At 51.2% G+C, this 18,046-nt stretch overlaps 4 protein-coding genes and 2 pseudogenes across 4 annotated transcripts; 2 read left to right on the top strand and 4 right to left on the bottom strand.

Moving 5' to 3' along the window:
- Positions 1-1,822: 1,822 nt before the first annotated feature.
- SAPIO_CDS5663 (uncharacterized protein) lies at positions 1,823-3,483 on the bottom strand (the record flags this gene model as incomplete). The annotated part of the gene is made up of 4 exons (XM_016787944.1): positions 1,823-2,502; positions 2,857-3,004; positions 3,069-3,099; positions 3,155-3,483. The coding sequence occupies 4 exons, from the start codon at positions 3,481-3,483 to the stop codon at positions 1,823-1,825; spliced, it is 1,188 nt and encodes a 395-aa protein (XP_016642259.1).
- Positions 3,484-4,032: 549 nt separating this feature from the next.
- On the bottom strand, positions 4,033-4,491 carry SAPIO_CDS5662 (annotated as a pseudogene; the record flags this gene model as incomplete).
- A 1,264-nt stretch (positions 4,492-5,755) lies between these two features.
- Positions 5,756-6,805, bottom strand: SAPIO_CDS5661 (uncharacterized protein; the record flags this gene model as incomplete). Its single annotated transcript, XM_016787943.1, has 3 exons — positions 5,756-6,032; positions 6,114-6,379; positions 6,446-6,805. The coding sequence occupies 3 exons, from the start codon at positions 6,803-6,805 to the stop codon at positions 5,756-5,758; spliced, it is 903 nt and encodes a 300-aa protein (XP_016642258.1).
- An 896-nt stretch (positions 6,806-7,701) lies between these two features.
- SAPIO_CDS5660 (uncharacterized protein) lies at positions 7,702-11,193 on the top strand (the record flags this gene model as incomplete). Its single annotated transcript, XM_016787942.1, has 2 exons — positions 7,702-7,785; positions 7,846-11,193. The coding sequence occupies 2 exons, from the start codon at positions 7,702-7,704 to the stop codon at positions 11,191-11,193; spliced, it is 3,432 nt and encodes a 1,143-aa protein (XP_016642257.1).
- A 1,028-nt stretch (positions 11,194-12,221) lies between these two features.
- On the top strand, positions 12,222-13,364 carry SAPIO_CDS5659 (annotated as a pseudogene; the record flags this gene model as incomplete).
- A 235-nt stretch (positions 13,365-13,599) lies between these two features.
- SAPIO_CDS5658 (Uncharacterized protein) lies at positions 13,600-15,268 on the bottom strand (the record flags this gene model as incomplete). The annotated part of the gene is made up of 2 exons (XM_016787941.1): positions 13,600-14,560; positions 14,628-15,268. The coding sequence occupies 2 exons, from the start codon at positions 15,266-15,268 to the stop codon at positions 13,600-13,602; spliced, it is 1,602 nt and encodes a 533-aa protein (XP_016642256.1).
- Positions 15,269-18,046: the final 2,778 nt, after the last annotated feature.

Below are 18,046 nucleotides of genomic sequence, written 5' to 3'. Positions count from 1 at the left end.
GATCAGTATCCGATCGACACGAATATCAGGGCACCGGAGTATGTGCTAGGTTGATGGCGGAGCCGACGATGGAGGTGAAGCCGACGGGCTTTGGGTTGGAAGTCGAGGTCTTGTTAGAGGAGGCGTAGAGATTCGGAATGGAGTTTTCCTCAGGAGTTGGGGGATTGTATCGGCGCTCAATGAAATCGTGTCTCGGAGAGGTCGACGAACAAACAGGAAAGAGATCGAAACTAGCAGGCGATGTTCTTGGACGAAGATCGCAAGAGAATTTTTGGGGGATGAAAATTTAGAAGGTGGAGAAAGAGTAAAAGTGTGGGAGTTGACAGGAAATAAATAAGGCGGAAAAAAGTTGGGTTGGGGCGAGAGGGAAGGAAGGCAAAAGGTGCGCATGGAAATTTTTTTAACCAAGTATTTCAGGCAAACCCCACTGGTGGTAGTGTACACTAATCCACTAAAAACACTACAAGCACGAAGTACAGTACACCATTCGCTTTATACTCCTGCCCAGAAGTACACGAAGGGAGGGAAAGTGTGGACTGGCAAGAATTTGCTAGTGGCCTCATAGGACTGGTTGATGTAGTGTACACGGGCGAAGTACGGTCGAAGAAGAGTGGTGGACAAGTACAGTGACTTAGGAATATCCAAGTGTGACTTGGCAGACTGACTTCACCACAAAAGTTGAAACCAACTTCTCAGGGCAGAACCGAACCCCAACTTCAGACCTCGAGGCACAATGTATTGCATCACAAGTAAGTTGTGATCTTCAAATACGCAATCGTTGTCCCAATCTTGCTGGTCTCCCTCCCGTAAAGTAAGACATTAGTTAAGTTTAAGCTCCATTGTCCTCGCTCTGACTGAAAACGGTGGCAAGATTTTGTTGCACGACGTTAGATGAAAGATATTGATTCATCGACCGGTTTCTCTAACACTGTGAGTCTCATAGATTTGAATTTTTTTTATTTTAAAATCAGAATATAAATGATGAAAGAGGAGGACACGGTCATCTCGTTCTCAGCAAAATGCTCCCCTCGATCCCCGCATCCGCATTGCCCAACCTAACGAACCAGTTACCTAACACGTGCTTTTTGGAGGTTTGCAGTTTCGCATACTTGAGTGGGACAATGTACAGATACATAGGCTCCACATCCCGTCATCCTTGGGCCTTCTTTCCATCAATTGACCCGTTTCGTCAGGCCCCGTTGAAGCTTGGGAAAGATTTCATGTCGCGGAACTTACGGCACTGACTAGTTTATATTACGCCGTCGCAGTCCCCATGTTGCCCCGTTCTCTTAGTTGGCTGAAAGAGGAAGTTGTGGCTCAGTTGACGGCTTACCTCACTTGAGCGATTCTCACAAACGTGGGGGACCGACCCATTGATGGCACTCAGGGCTCACTGTCAGTTGTGCTTGGCTGCAACAGCTTCAATTATTTCCATGGCTCGAACAGTTCTTTCCAAGGCAGTTGCGAGATGGCCTAAGTACGAATCAGAGCTGGAAAAAGCCACCAGGCTCCCCTTTACCTGTGTTATAGCATGTGATGTAGACCCTGACCTTTAGACGCCGTCGAACAACCTTCTCGTCTACCAAAAATACATCTGATCTAGTCCCACATTTAACGTTATGCAACCTGCTTGATTTGCTCAAATCTCAGTAAACACCTCTGACCAGCTGGCCGGCTTGATATCAGTTGATCCGACATTTCCATATCCGCACTCTTCGCTGACAGATCCGGCGTGGTTGTGTACCGCGAATATACCTCCTTGAGTAGCGTTTTCATCTCGAGGAGCGCAAGACTACGAGATGCCACACAGTCGTTAGCGTCATCACTTCAGCGAAGCGGGGTCCGAGACCGGAGGCGAACTCAACTGCTTCCCGACGCAACCTCTTCCTCCAGTGGAAAATGCAAACTGCAGTCTCTTTCGCTCGGCATCGCCGTCGACATCGAGCCATCTCTCCGGATCGAACTTTTCGGGCTGGGGAAACACATCCTCATTAAGTCGGTGAATAGAATACGCCTGGGCGCTAACCATCGTGTGTTCCGGGAACATGTATCCGTCGATAACCCTTCCTCCAGCTGGGACGTATCTCGGGAGGGACATGGGAATGGCAGGGAAGCATCGTAGTCCCTCCCATATCACGGCTTCAAGGTAAGGCAGCTTATCCAGCGGCTCGCCAGCTTTCTCCAGGAGTTCCTTCTGGAGCTTCTCCTGGACATGAAACGACTTGGGCTGGGATATCTCCCACATCAAGAAGCATAGGGCGTCACCGGTGGTATCAATTCCCGCAGCCATGTGGTCGAGACACTCTGCAGCCATGTCCATAGAATCGAGCTCAGACTTTTCTAGCATTCTCTTCAACAGCGTAAAGTTTGCCGGGTCAGTTTGTTTACTCGCCTTCAGCACAAACTCGTCTGCCAACGGTGTCTCTCGCGGTTTGGCGAAAAAGTACAATACTTTCGCCACAAGTTTGTGTGCCGTTGGGCTGTAGAACTCGATCAACCGGTCTAAGGACAAGAAAACGTCTATCAGCTTCACACACACCTCGTCGAAATCACGCGAACTGTGAAAATAGGATGGTCTGGGTTTGTACGCACTTTGCAAGCTATCATCTGACGCCACTTGATGCATCATCTCGGCGTCTGCTTTGTCTTTGAGACAATCCGTTCCATATGGGTGGAAGAGGTGATGTGTCACGCAGTCACAAGCATATGAATGCAAGCCTAGACTCCCCGTTACATTTAAGACTCTCCCAGGATGAAATGGGGAGGATTAGGCTCACACATCTGAATAGGTAAAAGATGAGCGATGGGAACATACTATAGGAGACAGAATGGAGAATGGAGAACAATTTATTTCACTTACAAAGATATCGAGGCTACGGCCAACCGATTCTTCACAGAGTTGGACAAAAGACCTCGCGCGTTCTTGGATACCCGACATCGATATCGGGCGCATGACGTTACTGTTCGCATAACGATCGGCGAGGATCCTCCTGCGTTTAGCGTGCTATGTGTCGCGGCTCGTCAGCAGTAAGAAGTGGGAATCGGGAACAGGAGAGGGCTTTTCTAACGTCGGTTTTCCCCAGAGTCGTGAACATGGTCCTGTGAGCTGTCAGCAAGTGGCCATTTCAGCTTCCGCAAAGTAGCCAAAAACTACCTTCTTCCGTATAATTTGAAGAGGTCATAGAATTCGGTTTTATCGTAACCACTGCCACCGGAGCAGTATATTTCCCTCACCGCCTCCGGAGACGAGAACGACACCTCATTCGGGCCAATTCGCACGACCGGGCCATATTGCACATGAAGGTCATGAATGTACCCTCGTCTATTGGCATTCAACTCGTTCCATTTGAGAATAACCGACGTGAAGAGCGTTATCTTCGGTCCAGGCACCTTTGCAAGCGGGGAGAACAGGCAGCGGAGGAGGTATGCCGCCACCAGGAAGGCGGATGCGCCTGCCAAGAAGAGCGGCGAGAGGAGTAACATGGCAAGAGGTTATCTTCAGTCGTTTTGAAATTCCAAGTCCTTGCGTTTACTCAATGCTAAAACTATCCCAGTCGATCTTCAAACGATTCCAGGTTCACCAAGAATAAGGTCGAGGTCACCCACGCACTTTCTTGTGCTGGTGAATATTAATCATAGTTTGGGTTGTGGTGGGGCAATTCGAACCTAATCAGATCGAGCAACGAGAGAGGAGGGGTCAGCGGTAGTTGGCAAAGGCGGTCCAGGCCGGAGTTTATCGGCATGCAGCGGGTCTTTGAGGCCCATGCTTTCGGACGGATGTATGGGCATCTTGGGATCATGCCAGTGCTGAGCCATCAAGGAAATTCCTGAAAAAGTTTGGGCATGGAGGCGAGTGTGGTGTAGAAAGGGGAGAGCTTGACCTCTCTCGATCGGCTTGGCAGCCAAGATGCTCACCTTGAACAATCCACTCCGGCGAATAGTCAATACATACCGGTTTCGCTTCGCCCACCAAAAAAAAAAAAAAAAAAAAAAAAAAAAAAAAAGCGCCCATCGCGCCCATCCGAAACCCTGTTATAGCAGAACAACAGTGAGGAAAACGCCCACAGCAAGCGCTATCAAGCTGCTGTTTTTCTCCCTTCTCGTCGCAACTCGAGGATGGCTGCACATCATCTCCTGCCATGTCGCTTCGGGACCCGGTGTCGCTAGGCGGATTCCCTGTGATATGTCGATCTCCATCTCATTGGCAAGGTTTCCCGTCTCGTCGCACCGAGTATTGGTACGGGAGTCGGTGTCCTTGAACACGTCGAAGGGATGTCGATCTCGGTACAGGTCGTTCGCGGCTTTGGCCGCTGGGCGCTCAGGGATACCACTTCTGTTGGCTTCCACAACGTCAGGAGCTGTGCCGTCAGGGGCGGCGAAGAAGTGAAGTATCCGCTCTTCGGAGAGCCATTTATTGGGAGTGCTGGGCTCGTTGCAATTTCTCACGGACGGAGGCCAGCGGCCCCCGGATTGCGCTCCACCATCGGTCATGGTACTAGTCGTCGCAGCGAGAATAAAGAGGGCATTCGGTAGATGAGCCGATATTTCGAAGCGTGCATCTCTATAAATTTTTGACCGTAAAACCGGGCTAGTTGGGTATACATTTCTATATCCGCTCTTTCCTAGGCACTCTATAAATCCCCATCGTGATGGCCCCATCGGCAATGCTCTGTGGACATTTCGAATCGCAAACGTCGTGGGGAGCAACCCCGATGAGTCGTGGACCGCTGTGCTCGAAAGAGCGAGATCGACTTGGAGATTTGCGCGGTAATCTTCTGATACCACGAAGATGATGGCGAGGCTGATGTGGAGGTACAAGATTGAGAGAAGCATCACCGTTCGAATTTTGGATAGATTCGACTGACCCGATTTCGCGGCATGCCTCCTACAATTCCAGGAAGATATCACAGGAGAATAACATGGCCACGGCGAGTCCTACGAAATTATTTTGCTCCCATTTTATCCAACCGTGAACTGGGCTGTGTTGGGGAGCCATGCCGTGTTCTCATCATATGTGCCTCCCACACGCATATTCCTGGACTAACATGACACTGGAACCAACTGATATCATTTTGGTTAGGATTGAGGCTTAGATGACTGCCTGGAGCTGCTCTTGGCGTTGACTGGTTCTACACGGCACTTCATAATCATGAGAAATAGTCAAGATCAGGATGTGTGTAGAGTCATCACTGGCATTGATGTTTCAGATCCCGGATTCGCGTACAAACCCTCACTCAAGATTGCGATATTGATGCGGTTACTCATGGGCAGGTGCCGGCTTGCCTGCTTCCTGCTTTCTCAATAATGCAAACCCACATAGCCACATTCCCCGGGTCGGGATGATTTCTCGGACGTCGCATTTCACAGGATCCTGCCGTCCCTCCATTACTAACTGTAGCGTAGGATGAATATGCTCGATGGTTTGGCCTTTTTCATTCAATTTTTTTTTTCTCTTCGCGTATTCGTACTCGGGAGCAGTCAGAACAATCAATTTTGTACTGAGCATGATGTGCTCCAAGCCTAACGACGCTCCAAGTTCCATATACGAGATTCTATACTTACGATCCTCCCGAGTATTGATGAAAATATGTCGATAAGTGTCATTTTTTTATTAGCGAAAATATAATCCAACTTGAGCAGAGCACTTCGTATTCGGAAACTGCCTATGATTCTACTTCCAAGTCCAACATCTCCCTCACCTTCCCCGTCAGAGAGAAAATTGCTTCAACATATCCATAGGTCTACAAACGCTAACCTAAATAGTAGAAAGAAACTCAACCAGTTTATCTCCAAATCCTTTCTGCGCCTCATCAGAGTCCAGAGTGTGGTTGGCTCCAGGGAGGACTCCGGACAGGGGACTCATAAGTGTGTTTACATTCCGCCACTTCTCAATAAGAGCTGCTTTGTCTACAGATTCGGGGACGAATTCATCCTCAGCACTGTGAAGAACAAGGAAGGGCTTAGTGAAGCTGGACCAAACCCTCTTCACGAAATCGTCGTCTAGGTCAGTGGAGAAATAATCATCGTCGCCGCTAGACAGTGTCAGTTTCCGCTTTAGAGTAGAGAGTGCTTCGTACATATACATGCGTAATAAAATTCTTCTCTAAACATACCCCTTTGCAGCTAGTGAGTGATAGCGATAAGCAGAGATGGGATCATTGCCAAAGATGGGTGGGACTTTCGAGCGCGGAAGGCAGTCATCCTTCCTACCCTCAGCAATGAACTGCTTAGCGCAGGCGAGAGTATCGTCGAAATCATAGTCTGGGAACGTAGAACGCAGGAGCTCAAGGGATTGACGGTCTGAGACGGGCCCCTGGAGAACGAATCCGTCAACGGGCTCGATACTCTGCTTGTCAGAGTTGACGTATTCCATAATATCCTACTCATTGGTAAGCGAGGGCGCTCGAGCGAGGCGGCCGGAGAGTGGTGGTGCGATGATGCCTACCTGGGTACCAGTTGAGTGGCCGCAGAGAACAATCTTCTTCTTTCCAATGCTCCTCAGATATTTTACAAGGGCTGCGATGTGGACTACATCTTCCTCAAGGCTAGACGTGCCGTAACCGACGTATGAGCTTCGCATGCGAATTTCAAAGATGGAATAGTTGGGACCTCCGTTGGCAGGGTCGAGACGGGGAGCTATCTTGATGAGGGCGGGGATGGTGTGAGGCCCATCACTTAGACCTCCGATGACGACGAGCGCATTGGGAGCGCCGTCAACACCGGTTTCGTAGGCGCAAGTGTAGCGGGTAGGCGAGTCATAATAGTGAACTCGAGTGAGGAAGGGGGCGGGAAGAGAGGCAGCCATAGTGTCTGTGATCAGGGAGCATAAATGAGAAACCCAATATGGCAAGAAAATCAGTCACGGATGGTAGCAAACAAGATGCTTTCGGGCTCAAGTGGCTTGTTTAGAAAGCAAACGATATCGGACATAGAACGTGGGAGCTCCCTGTTGCTGTGTTAGTGGGAGGAGCAGGCCGAGAGGGCCTGATAGAGAAGTATTTATACTCAAACATTCAACGCTCCTTTTCCATGGTGCACTTACAATTCCACGCAATACTTCTGCAGCTGAGATACACGATTGTATAGACGAAAATTTGAATCCAAATTCTCATCCGACATTGATGGCAAGTGAGACACACCATTCGTCTTCGTCTTCGGAGAGGCTCCGGCTCCGATTCGCTCCTTCCACGCCTTGAAATAGCAACCCCGCCCACGTCATTGTTAAAATTGTTAATCATGATTTGGAAGGATTAACCTTGGTGGAACCACTGAAACCCCACTACTTCCCAGGCCCGTGTCAGGGCATCATCTGCCCCCCAACCTTCCCCGTGAGCCCGACTCTGTTCAGACTCTGTTCAGCTGCCAGCTGCTGGCTGCCAACAGTCCAGTCCATCTCTGGCACAGTGCCAATATCTCAAGTTCTCACCAACAAAGAATCTCAAGCTCTCAACTTCAAGCTCTCTGCCACCCTCAGTTTCATCCCAGGCTCATGCCCAGACCCATCAGAGCACAAAACCTTTCGATCTCATTACCAGCTTCTTCAAATCTATGTTATGTTCTATCACTATATTGTAAACCCCTCTCCCTTTGTACTCATCAAATTTTCATTTCATCGTGCACTCTTCTTCAGAGTGTCAGCTACAACCTTGTACCGTGAGCAGTGTCAACGATGAGTGAAGCAGACCAGCATCATTGTCGAACATGGACACCAACAATCTGAATTCATTGTTGTCGCAGCCACAAGATGATGTGGTGAAGACTGCCAGGAATGAGCTCTTTCGTCAGGTCTGTATACCCCTCATGGCTCTCAATTCCAGATGCCTCTATTGACTCCTCTGGATCTAGCTTAAACCCACCTGCATCAGTCTCGCAGGACTCGTCGCAAAGCCACCCACTGGTGCCGCAGGGAACAAAGAGATCTCCACTTATCTCGACAGGCTTCTGGCCACCATCAACTCAAGCGTTGAGGCAGCCAATTCAGACCTCCTGAATGACGCGCTGTCCGACTATGTCTTCTGGCCGATTTCTCAGATCTTTGCCCAAAAAGACAAGTTCTCCTTCCCGGTCGTCGAACGCGCTATAAAAGTTGCTGCTCTCCTTATCTCCAAGGGATGGAGCTTAAAAAGTTTCCAAGACCTGTTCCCGCAGCTCCTCTTCTTCTTTACCATAATTATTGCTGGAGTACCTGGGTCGGAGAAAAAAACTGAAGTTCCCGAGGAAACCGTGCTCGAGGTCCTCAGGGCCCTGCGAGCCCTGTTCGAAACGTCCGGACGAAATGCGTTGTTTGCGTCCATTTACAACTCGCCTGACATCATCCGCAAAGTGAACACCACTTTACCTGTTGTGATTGACTTCACCTTGAGCGAAGTGTCGGCCGAAATTCAAACCGAGGCACTTGCCACACTCCAGGCTGTGATCCGGGCGATTAACGATGTTACGGAGCTAGCGAAGTTTCTTCCGGGAGTCGCTTCCTCTCTCTTGAAACTCCTCTCAAAGCCTGCTATCCACAAAACACGTGTCTTGACTCAAGGCATCCTCACGCTCGAATCCATCGTTTGTCGCGTCATGTCTGATATGGAGGTCTCGCTCAGGGTTAAGAGGTTCGAGAAGAGCGGCAAACAGGGTTCTCGAGAGGACCCTTATACTCCCGAATGGCTCAGTCACACAAAGGAGCAAATGAAAATCGTCATGGCAACTGTTTTGAAGCTCCGCAACAGCGGTTCGGAAGGCGTTCGTGACGCCCTTGAAAAATTCTGCCTGATGACGGTGAATGACTGCCTTCGTTCGCTTGAAAATTGCCGTCCTATGCTCGTGGAGACAGCGATAGTGCTCATGGAGAGAAGCAGATTATCGTCATCGAACAGGAGGACGTTTCCACGTCTTGCAGATCTTGTCGATTTCTATCCCGAAATCGCCGAGCAGATCAAGTCATCTGCCATTGAGTGGTTAGAGGGCCTTCCGGATATCGCGCTGCAAGGCGACGAGGCGAGACAGAAGCGCTCGATAGCCTTTCTGGCGAACGCCCAGAAGACGCTAGTCAGCGCTTGCCAAACATCAGCTTACCTAAATGGTCTAATTATAGATGCCCTTTACAATATTCTCGAGGGCGAAGGTAGCGCAGCCAATTCATCTCAAGCCGTTCTCCTGGACAGCGAGGATATTGATGCCATCGAAACCACGACGAAGACTCTCATCGCACAGCGCAAGGACGGTGAGAACAGCCATCTCTTCCAGCCCATCGCCCTGCCACATGAAAGCCAACGGGAGACTCGAGAGATGACCATAACACTCCTCGGAAGCCTGGGCGACTACTGGGATAGAAGCAAGGCGGCTGATGAGATTTATCAAGATTTGGAATGGAATCGTCGCTCTAGCCACTTCGCTTGCTGCTGGCTTATATTCAAGCTGTTACAGTCTGCGCTTGATAGCTCCGAAGATCTCAATATGTGGCTAGCTCCGCCTGATGAGAAGACCCATGATATCGCCCACCCAGAGAAGGTACTCCAAGAGCTGTATGAGAATTGCGTGTACTTGCTTTCGCACGCTTTCTCAAAAGGCTTCGATTGGAAGACCCTAGCTCTGGCCCTGGAGATCGTCGAATACACTGCTCGCCGAACCGGAGAGGAATTTGTTCGCGAGTTCGTGAATGTCCTCTTCCCCATCACTAGTCTTCTTGGCCATGAGCACCCCCAGGTTCGCCGTAATGCTCTTATTACGCTTAACTCCCTCGTATTGCACTGTGGCTACAAGGACGTGTCTGAACTGATAGTTTCAAATGCGGACTACGTGGTTGATGATTTGGGTTTCCACCTCCGTTCCATGGATTTCTCTCCAGCAATGATCAACGTCTTGATCATGACGACGCGCCTTTCCGGACCCAAGGTCATACCTTATCTCGATGACCTCGTCGATGACATCTTCGCCGCTCTAGATAACTACCACGGCTATCCTGCCCTCGTCGAAGGCCTTTTTTCTGCGCTCAGGGAGATCGTTGACCAGGGAGCCAAAGCCGAGACTCTCCTCCTCGTCGAGGGCGAAGAATCGTCCCGTGTGGATCACCGAAAGAAACGGGCCCCTCAATTCACCATGGAAGATGTACAAAAAGAAATCGAGGAGCGGGAAGTAAAGAGGCAACGGCGAGAAGAGGAAGACAAGAAGATTGACGAGCAGATCAAGAAAGGCCATCCGAAGATGCCGTGGGCCGAGCTTGGGAAGGAGGAGACCGGCCGCCGAATCACGGAGCTTCTGGACGACAGTGAGCAACCAGAAGAGGGCAGCACCTCGGGACAAGATGAGAAGGAAACCGGTAACGACGCGGTCGCTCCGGAAGGTGACGCCGAAGAGGAGGTCAAGAAAGAGAAAAGCTCTGCCTACAAGACCCTTACCCGCATCGCCAAGCTCGCGCAGCATTACCTTACGTTCCCGAGCCCTACCCTGCGCAAGCAGCTCCTTGGCCTTGTTGCGACTGCGGCCTCTGCCCTAGCTTCGGATCCCGACATGTTCTTGCCCCTGGTCAACGAGATCTGGCCCGTCACCGTGGCTCGCCTGTACGATTCCGAAGGTTTCGTCACGATTGCCGCGTGCGAGACCCTCTCCGCCTTGTGCGTCAATGCGGGAGATTTTTTGACCTCGCGATTCAAGACCGAATGGAAGAATGGCATGCACAAGTGGTGCCTCAACGCAAAGGAGCAAGCGTCTAAATCGACGGGCAAGAGGGGGACTGGCACCGGCCGTCTCATCACCACCATCGACAGCTCTAATACGGGCATTCTTGTCCCTCTAGGCGACGGCAAGGTCCTCGAGCCGAAGAAGGACTCGCCGGAGGATGCCGCAACGCAGCTCGAGATTAGTGGCGGTTTGGGCAGCTACGCGCTAGCGGTCAAGGTGTGGGATGCCGTTGTCGATCTGCTCGTGGCGATTGTCGGACACGTGAGCATTCCGGATGACATGTTTGATGATATTCTGGAGCTCTTGGCCGACCTCGTCCATAAGCGCCCGGATGTCAAGGAGGTTTTGGATGTGGTTAATGCCGATGCCGTTTGGTTGGCTCTGTACGAGAGGGGTGAAGTTGAGTGGAAGCCTACTCCCCAGATCGAGGGATGGGAGTTTGTTCCTATGACGAAGGGAATCGGCTATCCTGGTCCAGACAAGGCTGACGATGCGAAGGGGAAGCAAAAGGAGAGGGAAGAGTAAGGGCGGATGTGGTGCAAGACTGCTGAGGAAGGCAAGAGGGCGTTGCGGCGTTATATATGGATCCGTACATCTGTCGCCTTTCGGATCTAGTCTGCTTTTAATGCATGTTCTCGGTGTTAGGGAGGAGGCAGAGCATAAGGGCGGATATAAATATTCAGGGGAATTGTTTTTTTTTTTTTTCTTTTCTTTTTTTTTTTTTTTTTTTTTTTTTTTTCTTTTCTTTTTTTTTTTTTCTATTTGAATTGCAGTCTCCTAAGCTACGTAGGTTGATGGTCTTTCACGACGTGCCCTTAAGGCTCTGATAACGAGAGTGCTGCGGGAGGTTGAAACTCCAGTGTATATCTAACTTGTCGACCAGTTCTTTCGTGGAATGGAATAATGTTGCACAAACTGAACCGTCAAGTTGGAGTCCATTAACATTCGGTTTTCTCAACGGCGCTGCCCTCTAGTATATGCCAGTGGCCGTTCAGTGTAATGTGTTAGAGATTGGGTAACTATTGAGGAGCTGCGACACTGCAGGCACAGCATCAGCCTGATGGTTGATACACGGCCGAGCAGGTTCTCGACCACCTCCCATTCCGTTGGAAGCCACTCTTGTATCCCTGCCATCGTTTCCCGTTGATCAACCCATCCGACGCCCGCCGGTTCAACGGCTTGCTGCGAGTTTTGGTAGTTGACTATTGGCCACCAAGTTCTCCCTTCTTTTCTGTAGGTGATGCTGCTGTCGGCATTCATATGTCTCAGTATCTTGTTACTATATAACTAAAAGAAAAGAAATACAATATTTCCCCCTCCACTCTCTTTTCTTTGCTCTTTTATTCGAAAATCCATGCTTGCGATAATCAGGTGCGGTCGAGATCTGGTGCTGACTAATCAGACGTCATCGTCATCCAAAAAAAGTACAATTGGATTGTACATGGGCGTCGCCTTGGCGATTCATCGCCGTCAAACATCACCACATTATTTCCCTGCGACCTCACAAATTCTTCTCCCATCCTAACAAGAAACCTCTTTCACCGTTATCCAAAATGGCCTTAGTAGACTATGCCTCCGACTCCGACTCCGACACCGCCCCACCACCAGCCCCCAAACTCCCCACCACAACGACCACCAAACAAAAGAAGCCCTTCCAAAAACTAATCGACCGCTCCGAACCAGGCAAGATCCGCGTAAACCTCCCCGGCGCCGAACCAGCCTCCAGCTCCTCCTTCCCGGAACAGCCGCCCGCGAAGAGGGCGCGGACGGGCGGCGGCGTGTTTAGCGGGTTTAACGCGTTGTTGCCGCCGCCTAAGAATCCCGCGAAGAAGACAGCGACGACGGGCGGTGCAGGTGGCGCGGCGAGGCCTGTGGGGGGTGGGTTGAAGACGGGGGCGGGGCCCGGGTTTGCGAGGGATGGTGAGACCGGGGAGAGGGAGGTTGGGAAGGGACCTGAGATACCGGAGGGGATGAAGGGGGAGGGGGAGGTGAAGCTTGTTGGGAAGCCTTTGCGGTTCGTGCCTTTGAGCGTTGCGAGGAATGCTGCTGCGAAGAAGAAGACCATTACGTCTACGGGTTCTAAACCGACATCCTCGGCTACTCCGCAAACAGCGCCGACACCGACGACAGTCCTGTCTTCGCCTCAAGAAGAAGTGCCAACGCCTTCGCCCGCCAAGAAACAAAAAACCTCCCTTTTCTCCCTCCCAACCGGCGACGAACAACACCTTCCCCTCGGCCCAGAGCCAGAAGAAGAAGAACCTACATACGACTTTCTCCCCTCACATCCAACCACCGCCACTGCTCCCCTCCCCGAAGAAACCCCATCAACATTACCCCAACCTCCCGAACAGCAAGAAACCCTCTCGTCCCTCGCAACATCCCTCAACCTTCCCCCCACAGCACTCCGCGACCTCTTCGGCCGCTCCGGCCCTCCAACCGCCACCGCCACCACCGACCCAAACACCCGCATCCTCACCTTCGACCTCAACGCCGAATACCGCCGCAACGAGGAACTCCGCGCGTCGGGCGAGCTCGTGCCGAACCAGCGACCCGTGCGCGCCGCCGTTCAGGGTGGCGGGAAGCACAGCCTGCGGCAGCTGGTCAATGCCGTGGCGAGTCAGAGGGAGCAGTTGGAGGATAGGTTTGCGCAGGGGAAGAGTAAGCGGAGGGAGGCGGGAGCGAGGTATGGTTGGTAAAATAAGAATTGAAAAGACGGGGGTTTTATTTTGTATTCTCTATTTTTTTTATTACATGGGTCTTTGCAGAAAGGGATATCATGAATACACTTTGGAAAACAAAGAAAAAGACGATTCTCGTCATGCTCGCTATCAAATGGCCTCCGAACACCATACTCCCAGAAAGTCCCTAGACAAGACAAGAAATAAAATCCAGAAGAAGAAGAAGAAGAAGAAAAAAAAAAAAAAAAGTCCATCAACAGGTTTCCACTGCTGCAGTCTTCACTCGGAACGTCGGTTCCGAAAACAAAAATCCCCATTCTCCCCTCGTCACAGGCGATATATCATCGTACCCATTCGGCGTCATCGGCCCAAGCCTTGACATATCTGATGATCGCGAAGTTCTCGTATCAGGGCTCCTGAGCAATTCATCAATCGATGCACCAGGGCCAATCGTCGGCCATAACGGTCTCAGGGTCGCGCGCTCAGGCCTCGCCGTGAGATCTCCTTCCTCCTCCTCCACCTCCTCGTGTTTATCTCTCGGCACGTCCTTGGGTACCTCAGCGTGTTTGTCAATAAAAGTGGTCTGAAGCCGTAGCACTGGGATGGGAGGCTTCCAACCGATGGGAGTAGAAACGATGGGCGTAGGACGATCTAAGATGATGAGTGGCTGAGAGGGAAGGGGCCAGTTCGCTTCGAGGGGGGAGACGACATCATCTGCTCGTTGGATGAAAATAATGTCGTCGATTGCTTCTTCAATCTCGATCCTTATACTATCAATGGAGCACGTCTCCATCTTCTCGAGTTCGATGCTCACTTCGTCAAGTGGATCAGCTTGCATCGGCATTCCTTCGATGGCCCCAATGCCGTCTGGTCCTCCGTATGCACGGCGATACATCCTATCCACGTCGGCCAGTGCCGCGTCACTGACACTCAGCCAGTCGTAGGAACGGACTATATCTGCCTTTGAGACTTTCCGGCCGCCGCCTGCAAGAAAGAGACGCCGCAGTTCGTCGACGGCATCCTCTAGCCGACGGGGACATTTCGAGCGGGAGTAGCTTGAGAGGGCGGATTTGAAGGTGTAGAGGCGGTCGAGACAGTAGAGCGTGAGACTGTGAGAGGAGAAGAGGGTTTCGTCTTGGCGGAGAGATCGGCGGATGATGCCATCGGTCAGGCCATAGGTGGAAGGGTGGACGACGGGCGGGAGCCACTGGTTCCTGCGGAGAATGTTAGAGGGGGTGATCTCGGAGAAACTTTTGTGACACAAGGATTTAAGATGCCTACCCTATTTTATATTTTCGAGAGGCTTTTTCCAGAACCTCCCTCACCACTTGCTCGTCCTTGGGGCAGAGTACATCGCCGTGTACCAACCTAATACCAGATGCGGTAGGAGACAGGGGCCCCGACTCGTTCGTAAGAGACGACGCGGTAGTGCAAGGCGTCATGGGTGGAGCCGACATAGGGGTGCCAGGAGTGGCGGGAGTGCAAGGCCAGCTGGGCTTGGATGAAGCCGAACTATACGTTGTGGTCTCGGAAGAGATTGACCAAGTCGGCGAAGCGGTGGCACTGCGCAGTGCCCAGTCACTGCTGTTGTAGCTAGGCGAAGATATCGTCAAGGTGGGATGGGTGTTTGACCTCATGAGCCGTTTCTTGAAAGAAGCTGCAAAAAACCCCGTCCGAGAGAGTACCGGGCCGGGTTCTGGCGAGGATGGTGGTGCGAAGACGGGGCTGTTGCACACAGGAAGCATGGAGGGCGTGTGGTATTCGCGACAGACTGCTACGAGAGCAATTTGCATGGACTTGCGAGCGAGCCGGCGTGCGGCGTATTCAAGGGCGTCGTTGAGGCGGGTGGGAATGTGGTGGGTGTCGAGGAGGGAGGTTCCAGCCTCGAGGGGCATGGAAATGCAATCCTTGGAGAGGGTCATCGTGATGGATCCCTTTTTTTGCCCTTTTGCCTCTTTTCCTATCTTTCTTTTATATTCTCGAAAATCAATAAATGAATGACGGAATGAATGGCAAAGCCAAGTAAAATATGGCGATGGAACGGGGGAAGAATGAGTGATAAGACAGCCAAGTCGGAACTGCAAAGAGAAGAGCAAACGAATGCCTCTACCACAGTTTCAGACTTTGTCCCTCTGCTGGAAATTGATCATCGACGAGCTCATGCGAGGCGATTTTGTTTGTTGAGGGACGCTGATGCACGAAAGTATCACAGTGAAGCTTGTGATGGGGTCCGGACGGGACTTATATCTCAGATGCACCCGGAAAGTCCTCCCAAGGGTTTGGTCGTGGCAACCCAAAGCACGCACAAAAGCGGAGACGAAACAAACTTAAGTTAAAAAAAGAAACAAGGTCTTCAGCGGCAAGGCCAAAGATTTGAAACGAGCTATGTTCTCATCTTGGTCTGTTTCATGTTTAAAAAAGGTTAGCTTCCCTCTCAGGGGGAGGACGGCGGCGGAAAGATCTAAATTGGTAACAACAGAAGCGGACCCAGTCCAGGCGTGAGATCAGATTCAGAATGGAGAAGATCCGAACGGCTAACCTTATCCGTCATGTTCATGTTGGGCGGTCTGCACGCAGGCCAGCAGGCCAACAGGCCAGTCAGGGGCAGCCCAGAGCGCGAGGAACGGGGTAGTTTAGACAGTGTGGTGCCTGAGGATGAGGAAGTACTTCGAGACGAATCGGAGATGACGGTGGCTTGAGGCGTTGTCGGAAATAGCATCAATCATCAATCCCGTTGAGTGCAGGTCTCCAGGAGAGGAGAGCAGCAGAGGAGACCCGTGGTATTCTCCCAAATTCGATCGCTAAGCGCCAGCATTTCACCTCGTCACAAAATCCTCGGTTCTGGTCCTTGTTCGCTATACTTTGTACTTCGTAGTTCGTACTCGACCAGCAGAAAACGTCCGGATGCAGTACTTCCTATGCAGGACAAGCAGAGTTGGGACCTCAGCGCTCTCCAACATTGATCTACACTATAGTTTACATAAACTTGCTTCGTAGGGCACGGTCAATCAACTAGGGAAAGCCCCAGTACTCTTCGAGCCCATTGGAGAAGTACATGCGGGGGACGACGTTGTGACCAAATGGCTTGTCACTCTGGCCTAGTGCTGATTGGCTGGCAGATGTTCTAGGCGCCTAGCGGCATGACGTGACGTGGGGAGGAGGAATTTGGAAGGAGCAAGGGAACATCGCGCTAGTGACGCAGTTGTGCTATTTCTGGTGCATTGGGCAAGGCGCCTTGGGCCTGCCCGGGTACGGGGCCAATCACAATGAAGGCATGCGGCTTTCGGCCGTTAGTGTTGGAATGTGCAAAAATACAAGTAGTGTAGAAAGGGGGCAGGAACAACACAGCTAAAACGAAGAGAAAAGAGGAAAGCAGAGAAGAGAAGATGTACCCTTGAGCAAGAAACCTTAAGTCAAGGCCGTAATTCTAAATATCTCTTGGACACAGAATAATGGATCAAATGGTTGCGAAAATCTCAGGCCGACGGAATCGTCTACTACCAGCCGGACAGTCAGATGGACATACAGCGCTCCTGAGCCAGAGCTTCCTTTCCACTCCACGACCACCACTTTTACCCACATCCACTAACTCAATCTTGAATCTACAACCGACGCAGAATGCAAGGCACAGGGGCAGCTGAACGCCTCTCCCACAGAGCAAAACGCCGCTAGAGAAGAGTGAAAGCAAGCCTTATCACATTAGATACTGAGAAAAAGGCTTCAGAGGTTAATCACATCGCTGGACGGGCCAGTAACTTCGTTGCCATGACATCCGCATTGAAGCGGTCACGACCCGTTTCATCATGCCGACTAATAAGCGAAGTCGAGGAAAGAGCAGCCCGGCCACCAAGACATGTATTGTACCAGTGTATGCAGGAAGGGAGAGTGGCCAGACAAGCAAATCAAGACAGCACAGTATCATACCAATGACCTCAGCACATGTGGACAGGACAACCCCTTCGTACCCGCCAGCCACACGATTGTGACTGCAAGCGCGATCGGGTATCACCCTGCATCCCGTCATCGCCGCTTCAGCCTCTCGGAGTCCCGCGTCGCGACCTACTTCCGTGCAGCTGTCTTACATCTCGCAAATGCTACTTGTAGATGAAGAATGTGGAAAATCTTCCCTTGTTGTTAATAATAGAACATCTCACCCAACCAATCGTGTCCTAGGAACTCTAACCTTAGGCAGGCTCGCCAACTTCAAATAATTCTCCGTATAATTTTCCTCTCCCCCGCCCCTCTACTCTTCCCATGCATCTTCCAGCAACCAGGGCAGCGGAGAGCTCAAGCGCCGGGCCAAAAGAAAAAAACCACTAGTTAATTTCCAAATTTGGAGTCGCGCCGGAAGATGGCAGCCTCGTTGTTGATTTGATGACCCTTCTATAGACAGCTGTGATTATGTCTTGCCCTCCCAGTCATCGTCAACCCCATCCCCATCCCTATCCCGACATGGCGTTGGCTCCCGCCTCGAGATAAAGGGCGTCTATTGCGGCGGCCAAGGTCAGCTCATCTCACACACGAAACATGGCTGTCCGAGTTGGTCATCCTTTCTTCATGTGTGAGCCATCCTGAGACTTGTAATGTCTATTTTTGCCATTTTTCTTCATGTCTTCCTGCACCTTGGTCCTGTCCTGCCCTCTCTATTTTGGGGATGCACTCGGAATAACGGCAACGACATCACCAAAAGAAAGAGAGAG

Source organism: Scedosporium apiospermum (assembly GCF_000732125.1).
Source record: "Scedosporium apiospermum strain IHEM 14462 chromosome Unknown SEQ_SAPIO_0099, whole genome shotgun sequence".
Classification (NCBI taxonomy): Eukaryota; Fungi; Ascomycota; class Sordariomycetes; order Microascales; family Microascaceae; genus Scedosporium; species Scedosporium apiospermum.
Note: the sequence above shows the minus strand (reverse complement) of the source record. Positions and strands in the feature narration are given on the sequence as shown.